At 39.9% G+C, this 24,957-nt stretch overlaps 1 protein-coding gene across 1 annotated transcript in view; it reads right to left on the bottom strand.

Annotated features, from left to right (window-relative positions):
- Positions 1-24,957, bottom strand: part of Piezo2 (piezo type mechanosensitive ion channel component 2) — a 390,271-nt gene that overhangs the window by 216,364 nt on the left and 148,950 nt on the right. Inside the window, exon 3 of the mRNA XM_052155704.1 lies at positions 23,778-23,903. Within this exon, the coding sequence (XP_052011664.1) occupies positions 23,778-23,903 (126 nt within the window). The remainder of the gene's footprint in view (positions 1-23,777; positions 23,904-24,957) is intronic.

Raw genomic sequence — 24,957 nt, 5'->3', positions numbered from 1 at the left:
TCTCTTAGTAATTTTTAACATTAAAGTATTACTGAGCTCATTTTGATACATCTCTAGTACTGTGCAGCCTGAGCTCCAAGAGAACAAGCAAGGACTTAGGTTTTCATTGTTATTCTTTTTGAAATCTCCCATGTGGACGGCTTCTGGAATGGTACAGGAGGACTTAGAGGGTGGCCAGCAGATACACCTCAGACTGTAACTGAAAAATTGTGAGTAGTGCTTTGCATGGATGTTTAATATCCTTGGGGGGCGGGGAATTCTTTCTCTTTGAAAAGTCAGTTTCTAGAATTATTCATAGATCCAGACATGATGCTTTGCTTGACTGAGCCACCTGGGAGTATATTATCCTCTGAAAAGTCTTTTCTAGCTCTATGATTCTACTCAGCTTCAGCCTCTAATAATAATGATGGTGGTAATAATAATAATAATAATAATAACAATAGTAACAATACTCTTTAGTTACATATTACGAGATCAACATACCAAAAATCAGTGGCCTCTAATACACTAATAACAAACTATCTGAAGCTAAAAGGTGAATCATGGTATGCACTCACTAATAAGTGGATATTAACCTAGAAAACTGTAATACCCAAAACATAATCCACACATCAAATGAGGTACAAGAAGAAAGAAGGAGTGGCCTCTGGTTCTGGAAAGACTCAGTGAAGCAGTATTCGGCAAAAACCAGAACGGGAAAGTGGGAAGGGGTGGGTGGGAGGACAGGGGAAGAGAAGGGGGCTTACGGGGAGTGGGGGGCTAGAAAAGGGGAAATCATTTGAAATGTAAATAAATTATATCGAATAAAAAAAATTAAAAAGAAAAAGAATCACTTTTCAAATAGCCTCAAATTGAATATACTTCAGAGTGGGCTTAATCAAGGAGGGCAAAGATCTATATACTTCAAACTAGAAAATCTTCATAAAAGCTGAAGACTAACTTATTTTACAAACAATGAAGACATATCCTATTCACTGGTTAAAATGAATCTAGTTAAGATGTCCGTATTGGTTGTTGTGGTGGTCTGAATGAGAATGACCCCATAGACTCAGATATTTGAATACTTAATCACCAGGAATCAGCACTATTTGAAAAAATTAAAAGGATTGGTCTTATCAGACGAAGAATATTACTGGAGGTGAGCTTTGAGGTTTCAAAAGCCCATGCACAGCCCAGTGTACCCCTCTTCTCTTCCCATGAATCAGGATGTAGCTCTCAACTTCCACAGCACCACACCCGCCATGCCTGCCACCATATTCTCTGCCTTGATGATAATGGACTAAGACTCTGAAACCATAAGCTGGACCCAATTAAATGTTCTCTCTCATATGAGTTGCATTGACCATGGTATATATTCACAGCAATAGGGCAGTAGCTAAGATAACTGCTTTTCTTTTTTATGAGAAAATATCTGGCAAAAGAAACAAAAAAGAAGGAAAAAAAGATCTGTTTGGAGTACGGGAATGGTCCACCACAGCAGGGAAGACATGGAGGCCAGAACATGGAGCAGCTGGCCACATTTATCCTCAGTCAGAGACCAGAGAGAGACGTATGCTGGTATTCGGCTCCCTTTCTTGTCTTTATCCATGAAATTATGTTGTCCACATTTAGGTTGGATCTTTTCACCTCAGTTAATCTAATCTAGAAACTCCCTTAAAACATGTGCAGAAGCTGGTCTCCGGGTGGTTATACATTCTGTCAAGCTGACACTCACTGAACGAACAAACAAATGTGTTTCATCTAAATAGAAGCAAAAATTTTGCTTTCCTCAGAATCACATGCATGTATCATTGAAAAATACGTAAGTAGCCTTGGGTATGAAGTAAGTTGCTGAAATGTAAAAACATAAAAAAAATAACCTATGAACTCTATGGATATTGTATATTATCGAGTACAAAATACCACTGATACTATCACTGGAGCATAATACATTTGAAATATTTTCATCATTGAAGATTTCACTGCCATGACTTAAAGACACAACCTATGATTCTAAGTGTAAACTAGATGCCAAGCTCTGTTGACTGCAGGACAGGGAATCAGCACACTACATTAACAAACTCCCTACTGATATTTGCTCTTGTCTGTGAGGTGCAGACTTCACCAGCACGCTGACTAAATGTTTAAGGCACATGCTATGATTCAGCTGATGTAAGTGGGAAATGAATCTGTCTTTTTTCATTTCCATAGTCTTCCTTGGTACAAAGGCATCCTAAATGCACACAAGCGAACAGAAAACTGAAGGGATGCTACCTGGATCTTCTTTTATTTCAATGTACAAGACTCAAGATTCTTCAATAATGATGTTGGATTAATTACTTACATTAAAATACATGTTATACATTCAGAGATGATATATATAGATATAGATATATAGATATAGATATACATAGAGATAGAGATAGAGATAGAGATAGAGATAGAGATAGAGATAGAGATAGAGATAGAGATAGAGATAGAGATAGAGATAGAGATAGATATCAAAAGATCACACATTGATAACACATTGTAGGCGACATTGACCTGAGAAATTAAGTGCCTGGGTGTAATAATCATAATCAAATTTGAGTAGGTCAAACTTTTCATCTTTGGACTACGTTCCATCACAAGGCTCTGTGCTTGGTTTTACAGAAATGTAAATGCTCTTCACTATGAAAGTTACAATATCTTAAATATGACAACTTGATTTAGTGTGCACATTCAATAGTAACATTGGTTTTATTCCAACAACTAGTCTGGAATTCATTTAAAGCATTCTGAATGTAATTTGATTTCACTTTATGAAAACAAGAAAGAAACTTTTTATGTCATCATCATCATCAATAATTTGGTTTGATTCTAAGTCTGAAGGCCATTGTCACTAAAGTCTTAACTCTCTTCATTCAACCCCTAGCAGAAATAAAAATGAAAGAGATATTTGCTAAATACAAACATGCACCATTTATGAGACATGGTCTTTGGTGATACCAAGCAGTTATCATAATACAGTGAATACATTTTTATAAATATTTGATAATAGGGTACTTTCCTCTTTTTGAATCAACTGTATAGCTAGGTTATTTTTCAGACTTTTATTAAGACTACAAAAAGTATTCCAATCCTAATTTTAAAATTATATTCTCAATAATACCATTAGACGAGTGTTACCCAGGCAGATATTTTGGTACAGGTTTTGCAGTCATGGCTGTGTCTTTTTCCTTATTCCTAAAATGATAAAGAATGGGCTGATCCATGAAAACTGTTCTGTTTGGTGGAAGAGTTCATTATTGAGTGTCTTAGTTAAGATTTCACTTCTGTGAAGAGACACTATAACCATGGTAATTCTTATAAGGACAACATTTAAGAGGTTCAGTCCATTATCATCAAGGCAGAAACATGGCAACACCCAGGAAGGAATAGCACAGGAGGTGCTGAGAGTTGAACACTTTGTTCCAAAGGCAAACAGAAGGCTGGCTCCAACATGGTTAGGAGGAAGGTCTCATTGTCCACCCCCACAATGATGCACTTCCTCAAACAAGACCACAATAGTGCCACTCCCTGAGCCACACACATTCAAACCACCATACGGAGCATTTGGAAATTTTAAAGCAAGAGAGCAGAATAGACATGATATAATTCTCAGGAGATTCTTTTATTTTTTGGTTTTGTTTTTTTTGTCTTGTTTTGTTTTAGAAAGAGTTTATTTCATCTTATATCACATTATATTATGTGATACATTATGAATGGCAGTCAGGTCAGGAAATCAAACATAAACTTGGAGGCAGGCACTGAAGAAGAGGTCATGAAGGAATAGAATATTTGATTAATAAAAAGAAAGAAAGAAAGAAGGAAGGAAGGAAGGAAGGAAGGAAGGAAGGAAGGAAGGAAGGAAGGAAGGAAGGAAGGAAACCAGCTCCTGGTTTTGTGGATTCTTTGTATAGTTCTTTCTGTTTATACTTGGTTGATTTCAGTCCTGAGTTTAATGATTTCCTGCTGTGTACTCCTTTTGAGTGTACTCCTTGCTTCTTTTTGTTCTAGAGCTTTCTGGTGTGCTGTTAAGCTGCTAGTGTGTGCTCTCTCCAGTTTCTTTTTTGGAGGCACTCAAAGCAATAAGTTTTCCTTTTAGCATTGCTTTTGTTGTGTCTCATAAGTTTGGGTATTCTGTACCTTCATTTCCATTAAATTCTAAAAAGTCTCTCAGGAGATCTTATTGGTCAACTTCCATCCACTGATCATGCTAACATAGAAATGGACAAAGGAAAGCTGTTGCTGTGCTTTTATGTTGATGACCCAACAAAGAAAATTCTACTTAACTGGGAAAGAACTTGCTCATAAATATCAAAAGGTAATATACTCTTACAAGCTGAACTTGTAAGTCAACAAGTGAACAACAAATGAAAGTCAACAACTAGATGGGTATAGTGTATAAAGGGAAATAAATGTGAACACATACAAAGAAGGAAGCCATAGGGTTCTCTTTTATAGAATTCATTGATGAAAATAACTGGGGATCTTTTCACAATATCATAGTATCAGCGTCCAGCCATGTTGGCTTTCTCTGGATGGTGGATACAGTTGTGAGTGAGCAACGGAAGTAGTATTAATTCTTGAAAAAATGCATGTCTCCTTCTCAATCATCCACGGACTTGGGACTAAGAAGAACTGACTATATTAGTTAGACAGCAAACCTCTTACATTATGGGACAATACTGATCACCAAACTGGCACTGAATTAGATGTGATGCTTCCTTCCTAAGTTTTACAACATCATCCTCTGGACAAATGCAGGGGTTTTGCATCTGGAAGCTACGCAGAGAGTCCTGTTAGGTTCCTCAGTCTCAGTCTCATGGTCAAAGATCACACAGTGCTTACAGTTGCAGTATTTCACAGTTGATCTTTCAGTCCCTTCTGGTGAATGTGTGATGTGCTAGAGCCCATAGCCTTTGCTTGCCCTATCCTGCTGTGCTCTCCTTCCCCCTTTTGTTTACTTTACTCCTTACCCAATTCTCAGCCACCCTAGACACAGTCATCCTCTGTGTGTCTCACAGCCTCAAGATACATTAGTCATGTGACCAATTCACATGGGAAGCTCATATTTCTTAAGTCCTTTTCAATCCTTATATTGTTATATTCTGTGTGTCCATGTTAGCATACAAAGGTTCACACACACACATACACACACACTGAACAACCAACCATTAGATATTTGCTTAAACCATGAAATGCATCTATGCCAACCATTTAAAAAGTCTTAAAGTCAGCAGGTGTTGGAGAGGATGTGGAGAAAGAGGAACACTCCTCCACTGCTGGTGGGATTGCAAGATGGTGCAACCACTTTGGAAATCAGTCTGGCGGTTCCTCAGAAAACTGGGCATGTCACTTCCTGAGGACCCTGTTATACCACTACTGGGCGTATATCCAGAGGATTCTTCAGCATGCAATAAGGACACATGCTCCACTATGTCCATAGCAGCCCTATTTGTAGTAGCCAGAAGCTGGAAAGAACCTAGATGTCCTTCAACAGAGGAATGGATACAAAAAATGTGGTATATTTATACAATGGAGTACTATTCAGCCATTAGAAACAATGAATTCATGAAATTCTTAGACAAATGGATGGAGCTGGAGAACATCATACTAAGTGAGGTAACCCAGTCTCAAAAGATCAATCATGGTATGCACTCACTGATAAGTGGATATTAGCCTAGAAACTTTGAATACCCAGGACATAATCCACAAATTAAATGATGTCCAAAAAGAATGGAGGAGTGGTCCCTGGTTCTGGAAAGACTCAGTGCAAGAGTATAGGGGAATTCCAGAACAGGGAAGTAGGAAGGGGTAGATGGAAGAATAGGGGGACGGAAGAGGGCTTATGGGACTTGTGGGGAGTGGGGACCCAGAAAAGGGGAAATCATTTGCAATGTAAATAAAAATAAATAAATAAATAAATAAATAAATAAATAAATAAAAAACAATGTAAGAAAAAAAAAAAGAAAAAAAAAAAAAAAAAAAAAAAAAAAAAAATAAAAAGTCTTAAAGTATTAGAATCAGATCAGGGCTATTAACATGTCCAGAAACTTCTTTCTGGGTAAGATTAAAACAGCAATATCATTAAAAAAGGAAAAGGCTAATTTGATAAATTGAATAGCTCTTTAAACAGTGGCATTTCCCTGTGTATCTAGAGCAATATTTTGGCATTTTTCTTTTAGATGTTTGCTAAATACATGTTAAACTTAGAGTCAAGATGTGATGTATAACATCTGTGAAAATGTAGTTTAAGAAAGAAAGAAGAACAAAATTCCTTTAGGGCATTGATTCCCCCAACCCCAAAATAGCAATATAGCAAGCAGTCCCTCCTATCCACAGTGTCACAGTCCATAAATTCAGCTACCTGTGTTCAACAGCTATATCCAAAAGTCAAATGAAAATTCCTGAAATGAACAACTCAGAAGTTTTAAAATATAGCCTGTTGTGAGCAATGCTATGGTATGCCCTCCTGCTCTGCCCTTAGGACCATGAACCACCGCTTTGACCAGTATGTCCATGCAGTATTTTAGCCACATACCATCTGTCACCAGATCGGCCTTCATTACATTGTTCATTTTCAAGAACCTTTATTTTGGTAAATAATGGCCTCAAAGAACAAGAACAGCAAGGAGGTTGGCAATGTTATTGAAGACCACTGTCAGCAATGTTTTAGTCACCATTGATGATTCCCTGCTGTGTTTAATTTGTAAGTTAAACTTTACAAGGAATATGTGCATACAGGTTAAACACAGCACATGCAGGGTTTAGTACTCTCCCGGTTTCAGACATCCTTTGAGGTTCTTAGAACACTGTAGGGAATAGTGTAGTCCTCACTGAATGTGTGTTGCTGTCATGGCCATGGTTATGGCCAAGAAGGATAAGCACTCAGACTCATAATAATGGCAAAGCCTTTCCCAGATTAGGTTCAGGAAAATGACAGTCTTCTCTCCTAGTTCTAAAGTGAATGTTGATAGTGCATGCAGAAAATCTCTACTATAGCTCTCTTCCCTGTACTGTCACACTGTTTACTACCTGAAGACTATCGCCTTACAGAGATGGTGCCTATGGAGACTAGTTAAGCCTGCCCCTTGCTCAACTGCATGCAACAACCCTACTTTGTTCTTTGTCTACATGTAATGACCCTGGCTTTTTGTTTAGCAACAGCCCCCAGCTCCGCTCCCTGTTTAATACTTAATAAAGATGCTGAGATTCCAGGTGCTGAGACTTCTCCATCAGAATCCAACAGCTTTTCTACACGTCTGTGTGTTTTTTTATTTCTCCATTACCTCAATGCCTCAGTCAGGCTGATCCCTGGAGCTGCGTGTAGACATGGTAGAGCACATCCCCTAAAATAACAGGAGTTATGGTATGTACTATGGTATTTTTCTCACAGTGACTTAATTTATCTCAAAACAGAGATCATAAAGGACTTTATAATAGAAACGTAACCAAGTCTAGAAGCAAATGGCATACTACTGCCTTGACAGAAGTTAGTTATTAGTTTTGCATTTTGGTACCAAGCTACACTTATGTACGCTAAAGTGAACGTGACTGTGTTCACCTTGAGATGTCAGCATTTGGACTTTCCTGAGACCTACACTTGCTACTCCTTGACTGTGAGTTTTACAAGCTTAATCGGAGTATCTGTCAAGAAGAATCTCAACTTTCATGTTAAAAAAAAATAGGCTGGATGGGGACAGAACGAAATCTGTCTGAAAGTTGCAAGAGAAAATGGCCCAGTCTCGTGGAAAGGCAGACACATCAGAATTAACCATGGAAACTGTTAGAGCCAGAGGTTTGGAAAGATGTATTACAAATCCTGAAGAGTGACAACTGCCAAACGCAGAATATTATACCCAATAAAACTATCTATTAAAATTGGAGAAGAAATGAAAACTTTCTATTACAAAAAAAAGCAGACTAAAGGAATATATTACCAGGAAGTCAGTTATACAGAGGATCCTAGAAAGACATGATTCAGACTGACGAAAGGATTAAACAATCCAAAGAGGCAATGGGGGAAAACACATAATACCAGAGCAGTTAATCAAAACAAGTCTAAGAAAACACCATAAAATGAACAAAGTTATAAGAATTAATGCACATATTTTAAATAAATGACTCTAAATATGAATGATTTCATTTCACCAATGAATGAACACAGATTCTCACTGGATTATAAAAAGCAGGAGAATTTTTTTCTGCTGCCTCCAAGAAACACACCTTACTGTCAAAGATAGAAATTACCACAGGAGAGATAGGGAAAGGCACTCCAAGCAACTGGAACTAGAAAACAAGCAGGCCTAGTTATTCTAATATCAAATAAAATACATTCAAGCTAAAACTAGTCAGAAGAAATGAAGTTCATTTCACACTCAAGATGATAAAACAGTTCTAACAACATATACACCAAACACAGGTACTCACAGTTTCATAAACTTGATGTAAAACCAGCATAGCAATGGTGGAAGATTTCAATGTCCCACTATTGCCAGTAGACACGTCATCAAGACAAACGATAACAACAGAGAAACATAGAGTTAAGGGAAACCATAAGTCAACGAACCTAAAAGACATCTACAGAACATAGCACAAAAACAATTCATAATTCACACTTTTCTCCTCCATTTATAAGAGGAACACTGGTTGTCATAACTCCTTACATCAAAAGCTTTGAGAGATCAGATAGCTTAGTGATGCACTTTACTAGAAAAACAAGAATGAACCAGACTCCAATGCAATAGGGAGAAATACTTAAGACCAGAAGAGAAATGAGGTTGCTTTGAAAAGAAGATAAGAATGAAAAAAAAACCTCTTAGTTGAATTAACCAAGAGAGAGAGAGAAGACCCAAAATAATGAGAGATAAAAAGGGAGACATTGCAACAGATACCAATAAAATACATTTTAAAAAACCCTATTCTACTAAATGAAAAAAAAAACTAATAGAAATGAATGAGTTTCCAAATGCATACTACTTACCAAAATTAACCATTGATGAATTAATTTTAACAGACCTTAAGCTCGCAAATTTATGTTTGCTTGACATAAGCTAGAGTCAGTTTGGAAAAGGGAACTTTATTTGGGAAAATGCTCACACCATATTGGTCTGTAGTACGGCATTTTCTTGATTGATTATTGATGTGAGAATGCTCAGTTTACTAAGCAGGTATCACATGTTTACTGTTGGTCATGAGTGCAATAAGAAAACAAGCTAGGCAAGCCATGAAAACCATCCAGCAAGCAGCACGCATCCACAACTTCTCCACTAGCTTTTACCGCCAGCTTCCTGATTGTAGTTTCTGCCCTGACTTCACTGCATGAGGGAGAGTGACCTGGGAGTTGTATGGGAAAATAATCTTTTTCCTTCACAAGTTGCTTTTGGTCATGGTGTTTTATCACAGCAATAGAAAAATAACTAAAGAAGTAAGTAAGTAAGTAAGGCAGACTTATACTCACTAAGGAGATTGAAGTAGTAATAAAACCTCTCCGAACTAAAAACAAAAGCTCAGGACCAGATGGTCAATGCAGAATTTTACTAGACCTTCCAAGAAGTCTTACCAGTAATAATACTCAAATTATTCCATAAAAAATTAGGAAGGTGGCCCTCTAAACTCCTTTCATGAAACCAGTATTACCCTGATCACCAGTATTACCAAAGCCAGGTAATCGCAACAGACACATCTAAAACTTCATTTGTCATGATCAAGTTGAGGAAACCTGAATGGGGAAGTGGGTAGAGATATGATCAAAATACACTGTATTCATGTAAAACAACAAACTTTAAAAGATGTGCGAATGGGCTTCCATCTCAATTAGAATGCCCGTGGCTTGGGTCATGGATGCTTTGTTTTTATTGTGATGTTGGTAGGAAGATCATCCCATGAAGATCAGCAGGCTTCAGTCTTCAAATCTCACCCCATTGAACTGTTTTTTTTTTTAACAATATCCCTGGGATCTTCGAGAAGTTTTCCTTGCAGGCATGATGCTGCGGGCCTGGAATGTTAGCAGTTGGCTCCAGCTGTGATCCAGCTTCTAAAAGTGCCCATTTAGAAGTCAGGATTACAAATGTTATTTCATTTTTGCTTGTTTTTTTTTTTATGTGTGATTTACTTACTTATTTACTGACTTATTTATTTTTACATCCCAATCACTGCCCCATCTCCTGATACCCTCTCACAAAGAACAAAAGAAGGTAAAAAAGTTTGTGACAACAGTCATCAGTAGTTTCCTACATGTGTGCAAACGATAAACTGTTATGTGAAGAAATGTTTATATATTTAATGCATGTAGCAATTTTACAGTAATGCACGTAGCAATTTTATGGTAATAATTTTAACATAAATAATCTTACGTATTTTCATGTTCTGCAATAGGAATTACCAAAAAACAATGAAATGTCTGAAAAAGAATGTAAAAGTATGGCTTGTATACATAAGTCTTCCTGAACCTAAAAATACAATAGCAAGAGAATTGTTTGTCTAAACTGCCCAATTCCCGCTTGTAGGGAAGACTGGTCTCATTTGAAAAGGCACAGACCTAAGTTCTGCCACATACGTTGCTCTGTAGAAGTCTGAAGAACACACAAGCGGACATTTTTCTGGCACATCATGACTATACTTAGCCCAATCTTGTGGCTTCCATTATGCCCTTGAAATGTCCTTCAGTTGTACGGTAAATTGGAAACACACAGTTATGGTTTTGTGCCCTCTGTCTATAATTTGAGTTTGAGTTTACTCCCATACCACACAGACGCGCCTTAGTGCTTTTATTGTAAATAATTTACACCAGAAATGCTGAATCATGAAACTGAGGTCAGGGAAATTGTTATTTAAGCAAACAAAATCAATCCGGAATCACTTTAGGCTTCATGCCCTGTGACTTATCTGACAAGAATTGGTGGGCGTGATGTGGGAGCTGATGAATATTGGGGTGTCTGCCGCCAATCAGGAGTATTCCCTTCTGCCCAAACTTCTGAATCTCCTTGTTGAATGAAACTCACTTTCCCCAGGGGAGAGTCTTGCCCACCTTGTTCTGCGCAGGTAATGCAAGTATCTTTTATGCAAAGGAAATAAATACAGAGAAGCTCAATTTGATATGTAATTTTAAAGAAAACTAAAATATGTTATCCGTCTAGTTCCTTCTGACTTGAAAAGAGGATAAATGGGGTTTCCAGGAGCAGCAGAGGACAGTGATGGGAGCAGAGTGCTTGAGCACAGGGTTTGGTCCATGGCGGCTGCTCTCAGGCCTAGCTCAGAGTTGAGCCTAGGTGGTGAGAAATATCACCAAACACTGGTCATGGGTTGCAGGCCTGGCAAACCCAAGTCTTTGGGAAACTGGGGAAGGAGGGCTTTCCTAAGCAGCATGGTGAAACTCTCTGAAAAATAAAAGGAGGCTTGTGGATATAAATCACCCTCGTATGCACAAGGTCACAGGTTCGAAGCCAGCACTAGACAGTTTTTCAAGGGAGTCACTGAAACCCATCTTTTCACAAGTTCACTTCCCGTTACTAAAAAATGAATGAAGCACGAGAGTTGAGAGTTTGTTCAATTCAGTCGTGTTCTAATGAGGTGACATAGGAAGGCAGTGCTCAGACAGGACCAGTGTGATGGCTGGCTTGTCTGAGGACACCACAGGCATCTGTGCTCATCTGTCTGAGGGAGATTGTTAAAGTGTCCTGGAGAGGAAAATGGCAGCAGGACATGGAGGGTGGACATAGGATCAACATGCAGATGGGTGTGAAAGGGGAAACTGAGTCATGCTGGGCTGGGGAGTAGAAGCCTGGATAAGAGCCACAAATGGAGAAAGACACAGAAGCACAGCTTCCCAAGTATCTCTGGGTCTACACATGCCTGGAGCTGGGTGAGGTGGGTCCCTCGTGGCCACCTCATGTCCCAACATCTGTCTGCCTATGTGTCCTTTGTAAAACATCTAATTACAACTCATCTCTCCTGCTACTCAACAGCTGTCTGTAAATGAGAAAGCCAGTGAGGATTCTGCAAAATGCCACCATAAACTAAGATACAAATACAACATGTCTGGAATACAGTGAGCAGTCAAAAAGATGCATGCGCACACATGCACACACACACACACACACATACACACACACACACACACATGGTGGGTAAAGGGAGGATGAGAACACTGGGTATGAGTAAGCATGAGACACAGTAATAGTAAAGGAAACAGAACCTACCGTGGCTGCAATCTGGGTTGGGACATTTCAATGTCACCTTACTTTGGGATAAGTGATGCTATTCAAGGAAAGAGATCCTGTGTCTAGACAGAACTCAAATCTAAGTTAGGACATCTCTGCCTTGGGGGGAGGGACTTAGAGATGGGTTCTATTAGGGTTTAAACGTGATGTTTTTGTTGTTTTTAGAATCTGTAGGAGTTAACACCCAGCAGGTGTTTTAATGGGTTCAGCAGGTTGTGACACTGGCACTGTGTCACTGTAGCCCAAATAGCCACAGAAAGGGAGGGATAATCTATCCAGAGTCTCAGTCCCTTTGGTCCATGTGTGGTTGGCTCCTGTGCTTCTGGGTCATAGTGAGAAAGACACCATGCCAGAGGGCAGAGCAGAGCAAAGCTGCTTACCACAGAGGAGCAGAGAGCTGGAGGGAAGCAAGGGGGCAGGGGGACAAGACTTCTCTTCCCAGAGTAAGTGCTGAGCAACTGCTTCCACCGAAGAGGCTCAGTTTCTTCCCACCTGACCCTCACTCCCAGTGGTACCACTGTGTTAGGAATCCATCAAGAGCCTGGCCCACAGCATCCGATCACTTCCCTAAAGCCCATTCCACAGGAGTGAGGGGATTAGGTGGTTTATCTTTCATATCCAAAGCACAAGAGTTAGCAGAAGAAAGAAGCCTTATCCCCTCTATAGTGACATCAGTCAGGCCTCAACTATCCCACTTGGCAAGACACGCTCAGCCACAAAGGACATTGGCCATGCTGAGCAGGGCACAGACAATGAGGAGCTTTAGAACGATCTGATATCATAGCTGTCTCAAATACCCCTAAGTCTTCTGGGTAATGGAAGGGTGATGCTATGTATATTTTGAAAACAGTCTCAGGAGCCAGGAGCTCAGGGACTTCAAGAGATTTCCCACAAGAGGCACCAGCCCGTTCCTGTTGGATGATTGCTTTACCTCTTCAGGCATAATCTTTTCTTCAATTATTTTCCCAGGATTCAATCCCAAATCAAGTACAGACCGCAAGACCCTGGCTTATAAGCACATTGACATATGGTCATGGCTAGAGAGCCACAACCAAGGTATCACGGAAAGCGTGACAAAGAGGAATGTAAAAATGGCTCCTCTCATCAGACTGCAGATGAGAATATCTCTGTACGTCTGAGGGGGCAAAGATAATCTCAGTAGCCAATCAATATTATCTATCAAATAAACCATAGCTCATCTCTTCTGACCATTAACACTCTAACTAGTGTTATATAAGCTTACCTGTCTATTGGCCTACCATAACTGTCAATATTTTTGCATTCTAATCATATTCTCCAAAATATAAGTAACCAAAACCCCACTTCTCCATTAAATTTTCCCAGGGAGGTAAACTTCAGAGCATATTAGAATATGCACTCTGGAGTCCAGAGACCTGAATTAGAATTCTGGCTCTGCTCCCAACAGAGTGGACCAACACAACACATTCTCTGTCTCTGGGCCCTACTTTACTTACCAGTGATAGGGCTGTAACACTCTACCACAGGACAATCTAATTTAATCCTCTATTTAATCTCTTTAAGACACACACACACACACACACACACACACACAAAGGATTAAATTGGGTGATATAAATGGTAGAGAGATAGTGGACTTGACACAGGTATGCTGGTTCCTTTTCCTCTTTCTCTAGTATTTTGTAATATGGAAAAGTAAGAAACGTTGAGGGGCATGTTTGTGATGTACTCCTCGGAGCTGAATGCATGGGGTGGAGTGGCAAGCTCTGAGACAGATGAAAGATGCAGAGGGCTCTAAAGAACACTGACATCCATACCACACTCAGTGCAAGGGCCTTATAGCAGGAGTGTTGGTTTCCAGGTCTCTGAGGAAGAATAGAAAGTTCTGGAAAGAGGATAGGAAGTTTCTACAGATAAACATTCTGTGTGTGTGTGTGTGTGTGTGTGTGTGTGTACATAAAACTCCAGTAGATTTATTATTATCATCATCATTGTTATTATCTTAAAGAATTAGAGAATGCTAAAGTTTGGAATGTTTAAGTTGGGGTGGTATTTTTCTTTATGTTTTTATTAAAAGTTTTTCATGCACCATCTTTTGATCATATTTCCCCTTCCCCAATTCCTCTCAGATCCTCTCCACCTCCCTACCCCATAGCTTGCTATCTTCTCTCCCTCTCAAAAGAAAAACAAAGCCAGAAAAACAACAAAAAAATGAAAATGAAAGTAAACTAAAAAGAAAAGAAAATTAGGAAGACAAAACAATAACAAAACAAAACCTACAAATATGCACAGACATACACATGCACACACACACACACACACACACACACACACACACGTCTATTTGTATTAGCAAATACTCATGGTCATGAAGCCTTGTCTTGGAATGTTGTTGATATACTAAGAGACATGCCATTAGAGAAAATTGACTTTCCCTATCTAAGCAGATCTCTGTTGCGAACGGCTTCTTGATTAGGGTGACACTGTGTGCTCACGTCCCCTTCTTGGTGCTGGGATTTGGTCTGGTTTGATCACAGCCTCTGTGAGTTCCTATATGGATCAGTCCTGTTATGTTTGAAGACACTGCTCCTTTGGAGACCTATCCACTGCATAGGTCCCTGAGTCTGAGGCCAGGGAGTTGATGATGACATCCTGTTTAGCTTCTGTCACTGTCCTTACATTGTCCAGTCGTGGGTCTCTGTTAACTAAGATCTACTGTAAGAAGCTTCTGTACTAAGGGCTGAGCTGAGCTCTGAGCTATGTATATAGAGGTATGTCATTAGGAGTTATCTCATTGCTATACTCCTTTAGCACACTATCAGTAGTATGTTTTCCTATTGGTTCTTGACCTACTTAAACTCTTGGTCCCTCTAACAGTGTCATGTATGGGTTCCATCTCATGCAGTGGGCACAGGGTCACTGAAGATACACCTGCTTTGAGGGGGCAGAGAATGTATGGGATTATGGATTAAAAACTCCCATAACCTTATCACCATTTTTATTTTTATTAGTTCTTTGAAAATTTCACATAACATGATTTGGGCATATTTATCGTCTCTTCCCCAACATTTCCAAGACCTATCTCCCTCCCTTCTAACCACTGAGTTTTCCTTTTGATTTTCTTCTCATCAAGCCTAACTTGATACTATTGTACTACCATAGATATTATGGTACTACCATAATATTCTTTGATATGTGATTTCCATCTGCAGCATGGCTGGCTTATCAGGGACTATACTCTTAGAATTACCCTTCATTTCCTAGAAGCCATCAAATGCTAATAGCTACTTGGCTAGGAATGGAACTTCATGCCCAGTTCCCCTCTCCATTCTGGGATGTGGTTTGTCGTGGGGTTGCAGGGGTCTTGAGCACAGACTGTTTCCCTGTAGCTATCTACCACCTCTGGCTGTTACACACTTTCTGCCCCTGTAGCTATCTACCTCCTCTGGCTGTTACATACTTTCTGCCTCTTCTTCCACACTGATCCCTGAGCCTTGATGGGAGGAGGAATGATGATGATGATGATGATGATGATGGTGTATGTGTGTGTGTATGTGTGTGTGTGTGTGTGTGTGTGTTCCCTTTAGGGTTGACCATTCTGTGGTCACTTATTCTTTGCACCTTGGCTAACTATGGATCTGTGGTGATCATTATCTGCTGATGTTTTTTGCACAGATACCCTCTGAGGCATGAATTCTTTTTTTTTAATTTTTTAAAATTTATTTTCTATGTTCTTTGTTTACAGTCCAAAAGCTTTCCCCTTTCCCAGTTCCCCCCTCCCCATATGTCCCATAAGTCCTCTTCTCTCCATCCATTCTCCTGTCTTTTCCCCTCCCTTTTCTCAGTCCTGGAAATCCCCTACAATGCTGGATCAAGCCTTTCCAGGAATAGGGCCCTCTTCTTCCTTCTTCATGGGAATCATTTGATATGCTAATTGTATCTTCAGTATTCAGAGCTTCAGGGCTAATTAATATCCACCTATCTATGATTGCATTCCATGTGTGTTCTTTTGTGATTGCGTTACCTCGCTTAGGATGATATTTTCCAGTTCCATCCATTTGCCTAAAAAATTCATTAATTCATTGTTTTTAATTGCTGAATAGTACTCCATCGTGTATATATACCACATTTTCTGTTTCCATTCCTCCATTGAGGGATATCTGGGTTCTTTCCAGATTCTGGCTATTATAAATAAGGCTGCTACAAACATAGTGGAGCATGTGTCCTTATTGCATGCTGGGGAATCCTCTGGGTATATGCCCAGGAGAGGTATAGCAGGGTCCTCGGAAGTGTCATGCCCAGTTTTCTTAGGAACTGCCAGACTGATTTCCAGAGTGGTTGTACCATCTTACAATCCCACCAGCAGTGAAGGAGTGTTCCTCTTTCTCCACATCCTCGCCGACACCTGCTGTCTCCTGCGTTTTTAACCTTAGCCATTCTGACTGGTATGAGGTGAAATCTCAGGGTTGTTTTGATCTGCATTTCCCTAATGGCTAATGATGCTGAGCATTTCTTAAGGTGCTTCTCGGCCATCCAAATTTCTTCAGGTGAAAATTATTTGTTTAGGTCTGTACCCCATTTTTAATAGAGTTATTTGGTTCCCTTGGGTCTAACTTCTTGAGTTCTTTGTATATATTGGATATTAGCCCTCTATCAGATGTAGGGTTGGTGAAGATCTTTTCCCAATTTGTTGGTTGCCATTTTGTCCTTTTGACTGTGTCCTTTGCCTTACAGAAACTTTGTAATTTTATGAGATACCATTTGTCAATTCTTGATCTTAGAGCATAAGCTATTGGTGTTCTGTTCAGGAACTTTTCCCCTGTGCCTATGTCCTCAAAGGTTTCCCCCAGTTTCTTTCCTATTAGTTTCAGTGTGTCTGGTTTTATGTGGAGGTCCTTGTTCCACTTGGAGTTGAGCTTAGTACAAGGAGATAAGAATGCATCAATTCGCATTCTCCTGCATGCTGACCTCCAGTTGAACCAGCACCATTTGTTGAAAAGGCTATCTTTTTTCCATTGGATGTTTTCAGCTCCTTTGTCGAAGATCAAGTGACCATAGGTGTGTGGATTCATTTCTGGGTCTTCAATTCTATTCCATTGGGCCACTTGAGGCATGAATTCTTAACATCACCTTTCACAGAGAGTCATCCCTCTCTGCTATCTCCATCCCAGCTGTACTTGTACAGCCTCAAGTACAGCAGAATTATTTCAAAGCAGAGGCAAGGTCTGTCATGGAGAGGTATGTAGCGAGATGTGAGAGTTGTCATTTTTTAATTTTATTAATGTGACTGTGCATATTTGGTCCTGAGTTCATTCTAGTATCTTGGCATCATTTATGATCTTAAGCAATAAGTATCTTCTTCTGTAGTAGTATCACAGTGGTTTATATTTAATAAGCACAAGCTTATAGTCACCCCCGATGGGGCAGGAATATGTCTGAAGACCTGATTGACTCAGCCTTCCCAACAACTTACAGGAGAGCAAGTGCTCACTGATTTTTCGTGGAAAAACTGAGGCACAGAGAGGAACAGTCCACAGCCATCTACAATCACATTCAACAGTCTAAAACCCATTTGAAAACTTCTCATAATAAGATGAGAAATTCTCTTTGAAGTGCTGCTGTATAAGTTAAACACCATTCTGTGAGTATTTCTCCAACATAAATCAAGACATAGACAGACACTGTATGGGCCCAGAGCTTCACCCTGGGGGCTGTTTCTTCTGCACAGGATGACCCTCAGCTCACTTTTTTGCCTGGGTGTGGTTTTTGACAATAGAAGTAATATGCATTCATCTTTCCAGGAGCAGTAAGTCTAGCAAATAGGAGTTGCAAGAGCTCTTTCAGCCAGCCCTAACTGATGACAAACTCATCTTCCACTGGGATTGTCTCAGCTGCTACACAGAATGGCCTGATAGATCTGAACAAGTGCATGGATGGAAATCAATTTGCCTCAGTCACCACGGGCTGAAGGAACCATCAGTTCTGGCACATCTGCTACCACATATGTGCTAAGGAGGTCCATACATGCCCACACGTTCCTAGACAAGTGCAGACAAGAGGGAGTTAGATCACTCTGCAGACCCTTGCATGGATGGTCAGAGGTATAGCCACACTTTTGTTTCAGGTTGGTATGTTTGTAAAGATTGTTTTACTATAGGTCAGGAGGAGCACCTGCAACCTCATCAGGAAAAGAAAAGAGCAGCCTGGAACAGCTGAGTCAAAGAATAAATGGAGCAGGGGAGGGCAGGCAAGAGGTACAAGATGCAAGTGCAAGGTCCTCCAAGATGCCAGTTATGCAAGTGTTCTGGCAGCCCTCCTAATGAGAGCCGGCAACAGACAATGATGTCAACGCATAGCTTACAAGAAGCACGGTGTGGACTTCCCCTGAGTTTTACCTCCCACTTCACTCACTTCAACTCTTCCGTCCACATTATTCATGCATATAAAGCAATTAAAATAAAAACAAATTTCCTTTGGCAACCTAGTTATTTTCATCAGGACAGACCCATCAGATAACCACAACTCCTAGGATCTGGATACAGCTAACAGGAATAATGAAGTGAAGTTTGTAGCTACATCATTGGCTAACGAGTTGGTGAAGACTGGCTCTAGGGAGCCAGATGCAGACAAAGGGCTCCTCTGTCCTCCATCCCACAACCAGCACATTGGGGGTGATGTCACTGACCCACAGCAACCCACCGTTCTTACTGTCACAAACAGGTGTTTCATTTGTTAGGTCTTAGTGCTGAACATGGAAGAACATCAGAGGAAAACACTAAAGTCTTTCTCAGATGCTTGCCCATGGACCAAATAGCATGTTCTATTCAAACACGGAAAGTAGACCTTAATGATCTGAGATGTCTAACCATTAGGGGACAACAGACCCAACTATGACCATGGCCATTGAATGACCTGAAGGAAACAGTTGCTCAATTGTAAAGACAAATATAGGAACAAGAGAGTACTGTAGAGTGGACTCCAGTCACTTAAGTCCTTTGAGACTAGAAATATCCAAAAACCAACTGAAGGCTTACATGAAGAAACTATCCTAAATACCTGGCAAATTTGGACTTCAAAAAAGGGGATGGCAGGTAGTAGAGACCTGAACAGATCAGTACTCAGGATTCCAGCTTGGGAGCACAGCCAGTGGTGAGCATTTGCCTAATATGTGTGAGGCCCTAGACTCAAGGTTCAGCTGAGGATTGAGGCTTAGGTGCTGGGCTGGGTGTGTGTCTAAGGCATATGATGTATTTGTGAGGGAGGAGGTGCTAGGTCTGAGTGTGTAACTGAGTATTATTATGTGTTTGGGGTGTGTAGGTTCTAGGGCATGGTGTGCAGCTTAGATGTACAATGGCTTCTCATAGCTCTCCTGTCCTCACGGAGTCTATTTCTTCATCATTGCAGTCCCTGCCTCAGTGATTTCTGCACACTTGACTCTGTGTGTGTGTGTGTCTGTGTGTGTGTGTGTGTGTATATATATATATATATATATACATACAAGGAAAAGATGCACTTGGCTCTGTGTGTGTGTGTGTGTGTATATATATATATGGAAAAGATGCCCCTGCAGAGGGAAGCAGGATAAGCAATCCTATAGGGCAAGGCTTGGCCAGCTAAAGGAACCTGCCATTCTGTGTATGCAATGATTTGAAAGGGCCCCTGACTGGGCGGAGCCTGACATGAAAGCTCCTACTCACTGCCTCAGTTGTTGTGGATGCCTGCAAACACCACAGCTGTCCAGATGTATTACCCTACTATTCCTAGAGACATGGTATGATAATGACATAGGGCCATATGAAATGTCCTCAATGAAGTAGAGCAAGTCCTGTCTACAGTGAGAAATAAAAAGTACCAAAATACCATGATCTCTAGGGTCTTAGGCTAGTAGATGCCCTGTGGGTACACTTCCATGTGTAGTTAAAGTGATCACAAATTCTCTTGCATAGTTTTGAAACTAGAACGTTTCTTTCATTTAAGAGCATGCCTTTGCTTTTGTACAGCAGAGGAACCCAGACTGACCTGGCTTGGAAATTTCTCTGACACGGCTACATATCTACCACAGAGTCAGACACAGTACTCCTGTGTAATCGGCAGTGACATAATCGAAACCAGATTCACATCTATTTAAGTAGCGTGGTTCTGACAGAATGAAAATATTTTAGTTAGAGGTACAGCACGTTTTGGGGAGATTTATGGCTGTCTCCCCTGACCTACTAATTTCTTGGTTACCTATAGAAACACTGTTTTGGAGGAGGGAAGGACACACACACACACACACACACACACACACACACACAGAGAGAGAGAGAGAGAGAGAGAGAGAGAGAGAGAGAGAGAGAGAGAGAATATTAGGTTTCAGTTTAGCACAATGGCACCTTTAAGAAATCTGCCAACCAGTAAAAAACTAAACGGTGGTGGCTTAAAAAAAAAAAAGAAACCTCTTCTCTGCTTCCATTTAATATTCATAGGACCCCAGGGGGAGGAGGGCTTTCAAAGGCTCAGTATTTATAAATGCTACTGTTGTCCCCCAAACACATGTCTTGGATTCTAAGAGAAGTAGGGGCCTTTTACCATGATGGGATGAAGGTATGAGTTTAAAATAGAGAAACAAGTCATTAAGAAAACAGAATTGAAACACAGAAGTGAGCACTTGGTGGTCTTGGATCTGAACATCATTTATTGGAGACATTTCCTTTTCCTTTACCAACATCTTGAGGACAGGGAATGTGTTTGCTGTGTGTAAAATTGATGACAGAGAGGGAATTTGTCTTTTCATTTAAAATGTTGATATTTAGAACTGGAGAGATGGCTTAGTGGTTAAGAGCACAGGCTGATGCTTCTAGAGGACCTGGGTTCAAGTCGCAGAACACACATGGGAGCTGACAACTGTCTGTGACTCCAGGAAATCCAACACCTACACTCAGAAATACATGCAGACAAAACACCAATACATCCAAAATTAATTAATTAATTAATTAGCTAGCTAATTAATTAAAAAGGGTCATGCATGGTGTCACACACCTTCAATCCTAACATGAGGGAGACAGAGGTAGTGGATTTTGAGTTCAAGACCAGCCTGCTGAAGGAGCAAATTCCAGGACAGCCAGGGCTGTCTTGAAAAAAAAAAAGGGAAATGATGATGATGATGATGATGATGATGGTGATGAGATGATGATTTTTGATGTTTAAATCAAAGGTTCAATCAATCCCTGGTTTTGCTATATGAAATTAACAGGCTATGTGTTTACAGCCCTGGCAAATGAAATCGTCCCTCCATCCACTAGACAAACAATCCCATCAGAATGCAAAGCAGACTCTAAATAAAAAGCCAGCATCTCTCTTACCCGGCCTCACTGCACTTTCAGGAGTTTCTATAATTTGACCATTAAACATTGCCTAGGCTTTCACCTCCTCCATGCTGACCCTGGGCTCTAAACGAGCTGCAAAGCTCTAAAGTATGTGTGTCTCTTTCATCCTTATTCAAGAATGCATTAATATTAATGTTACACAGGAAACTGGACCAACACAAACCTGCAGCACCCGATGAGCCAGCAGCGGCCCAGGAAGCAGCGACATTTCTCAGAAGAAATTTATGACGTCTATAAATTCACCTTCAAGGTGCCTATGGCTGGAAGGAAATAACTTGGGTTTTTACAAAAACTCAGTCTTTTACCTAAGCCCTTTCCTATTGGTTACTTCATCAAAAACACTGGAACTTCCAAATGGAACCTTGACTTTGATCCAAATAAGCTTCAAGTCGGAATTTAGTTTCACTGAAACTAAAGTTTGATATTATGACTTCCATTTGTTGGAAGAGTTCCATCTGGGACCATGAAGGGAAGGGAAGGGAGGACTTTAGACTTTGATGTGCAGGCTATACTGCAATGTGACTTACATTGCTAATATAAAATGCTTCTGATGAGGACATGGGACTAGTCTGGTGTTGAGAAGCCAAATATTTAGGAAGTGCTATGAGGGGCAGCTCTAACCCAAAGGAAAGAGGAAGGGTAAGAGGCCAACTCTGATGGCGGCAAGGTGGTCTCTTCTAAACCCTGGGAAACAGAGGCATGAATAGATGTCATTATAGCCTCCACCTTGAAGCATCGTTGCCTAGGAAAGAAAAGCCAAAGCAAGAACCAACGTGTGTGTGTGTGTGTGTGTGTGTGTGTAGCGTAGAGCTTAAGTTGTCTACCCACACTTCATGGAAGAACATAGAGTAAACACATTTGTAAATGTAAAGAGAAAGTTCCATCATCATTTCATGTTGCATTTTGTATCTTTGTGGAATTATGGGACAGCTTCAACGTAGGCAAATATAGAATCACACAGAGTTCAAAAAGACAGTGAATTTCATTGCCTGAGTGGAGGTACTTGATGGTTCTTCTACATCTCTCGGCAACATGACAGTATTTGCAAAAGGACTTTTGGGGATGCCTCCCCATAGGTATGGGGTGTGTTTAGGGATGAAAACTGTTTTAAACAAGCATTATGAATAACTGCATCAACTTTTGAATATGCTAAAAATCTCCTCTGCATTGTATATTTAAGTTGGGTAGATTTTTTGATGCATACATTACATATTAGTTTAAAGAAAAACATCTATATCCTAAAATATCGATTTAAAATAAAGCTACGATTTGGGCAGGAATTACTATTAAAGGAATTTTGAACCTAATAAATCCTTAGTTCTGTTCGTGTCTAAACATGTGCTAGGAAGGTTAATGAATAATTTATGACTGAAAAATCCATCACAGAGTCCTACACTATATTTAAGTTAACGCCCTTTGATGCATGAAGAATTCTGATCTTTTCATTTTATAAGGAAGGCAATGTTTACTTCCCATCCCTTATACTTGTGCTCATGAAAGTTCAGGAAATTTCAAAGCCACAAATGGGTTCCTCAAAGAAAAACTGACAAGTCAAAACTGTTATTATAGTCTATTTCAAATATCTCAGAGTCTTTTAGTTTTAACTGAAAACACATGGATTGGATCCCACCTACTTAAAATGCTTATTTTCTCAAAAGACAAATACAAATTCTACTGAAACCAAAGTATAATTTACTTTGGGAAGATATAGCTGAGCAACGAGTAAAAATACATTGACTTTCTCAGATCATAAGTTCATGCTCTGAGGTAGACATCTGCTTCCTCACCAATACCGACTGAAATCTCCCAGCTTGAAATAAATGGTCTGCGTTATATCATTTCCCGCAGACATAACAAACACTGCACTGTGCATGTCACAATCCATGTACTGTTGCTAGTCTTCTGCGCTCTCACAGATTGGAGGTACTTGCCTCAGAGATGAAACTTATGATTATTATGTTTTACAATCAGATAGGATCCCAATATCTAACATAAGTTGGGGATCCATAGTTTGGCCCATGCCCTTCTTTTCCACAGCCAATCCTACATAATAGACACACACACACATATCCTATTCAAAAGTAGGTTGTTGAATGACGAAAACAATGAATTCTATAGCACACTCGTGTGACAGATTCGTCTGAGTGTGACAATAGGCGGCTTCATGACCCGCACGCGCGAGGGGAAGTGCAAGGCTGGTACTCACAGTTGTAAGCAGGTGCGATGCGGTGCTGGGCTTCCAGGCTGGCCAGTGTGATGTGGAAAATGATGTGAAGCAGCAGAAATGAGAGGCTGGTGATGCACAAGGACTGTAGCAACCGCCCTGTGTGTCCTGGAAAGGAAGGACCAGAGCATGGTGAGGGAGTGTTCACATTGCCACCCAAAAGGAAGCCCCAAGACTGGATCAAAAGCCAGGCAATGTAATTCTTCTTCTAATTATAAACTTACAGACAAAAGACATCTTATTTCCTTTGCAATGTTATTTAATTGGCTTTACCCACTAAAATTCACTACAAAGGAAATCCTGCTTTCCTGTTTATTATAGGGCATATTATGATGGATTACAAACTAATACTGACTCAAAACTATAGAAAAACACTACTGGCATAGAAGGGACCCATAACCCTCTCCTTAAAAAAAGTTTAAGGAAGAAAAAGTAAGAAGAAAGTGGTCTAAAATGTTTTCACAAAGTTATAAGTTCCATCTCAAAATTAAATAAGGATAAGGAAGAAAACTATAAATCAATTTCACTTGTGGACATAGACATAAATTATAAGGAATATTAACCATTGAAATAAAGTAAAATATAGCTTGTTCTATATATCAAAATGTATTACACAGGAACAAATGTGTTTAAAATGAGAAATTGATGTGAAATTTACATACTAATGGACTCTGGATACTACAAAAGAAGCATTTTATAATGTTCAAAAGCACAAAAGCATTAATGATTTCAAAGGAATAGCTAAGAAAACTAAGAAACCATCTTTAAATGTTGAATAAATCTTGACTGCATAAGCAACTGTTTATGCTGAGCTTTTAGACACCAAGACATGGATGTCAGTGATTGAGTAAGGGATCCAGATGTTATCACTACAGGGGCTGGCAGTGTCATGAAGAAAGAAAAGGCGAGGTCTTAATGACAGGGATTACATGCCAATAGTGTGATCAAAGGGTTTGCTTTCCAGATGATGAGTGTCTCTGTAAATCAAGGAATGTCAAGCCAAGCCTACAGACCAACTGTGAAAGCAAATATGAAGATTCAGTAAGGGATGCAGATGCAAGATCATCTTACAAAATCAGTTATACCCCACTACATCAGCAACTGCAAGGCACAAAATCAGATACAAGTCAGTGAGCATTCAAAGCTGTTTTGTAGTGACTTT

The sequence above is a fragment of the Apodemus sylvaticus genome, chromosome 13, assembly GCF_947179515.1.
Source record: "Apodemus sylvaticus chromosome 13, mApoSyl1.1, whole genome shotgun sequence".
Lineage (NCBI taxonomy): Eukaryota > Metazoa > Chordata > Mammalia > Rodentia > Muridae > Apodemus > Apodemus sylvaticus.
The sequence above is the reverse complement of the archived record's forward strand: the minus strand, read 5'-3'. Positions and strand labels throughout refer to the sequence as shown.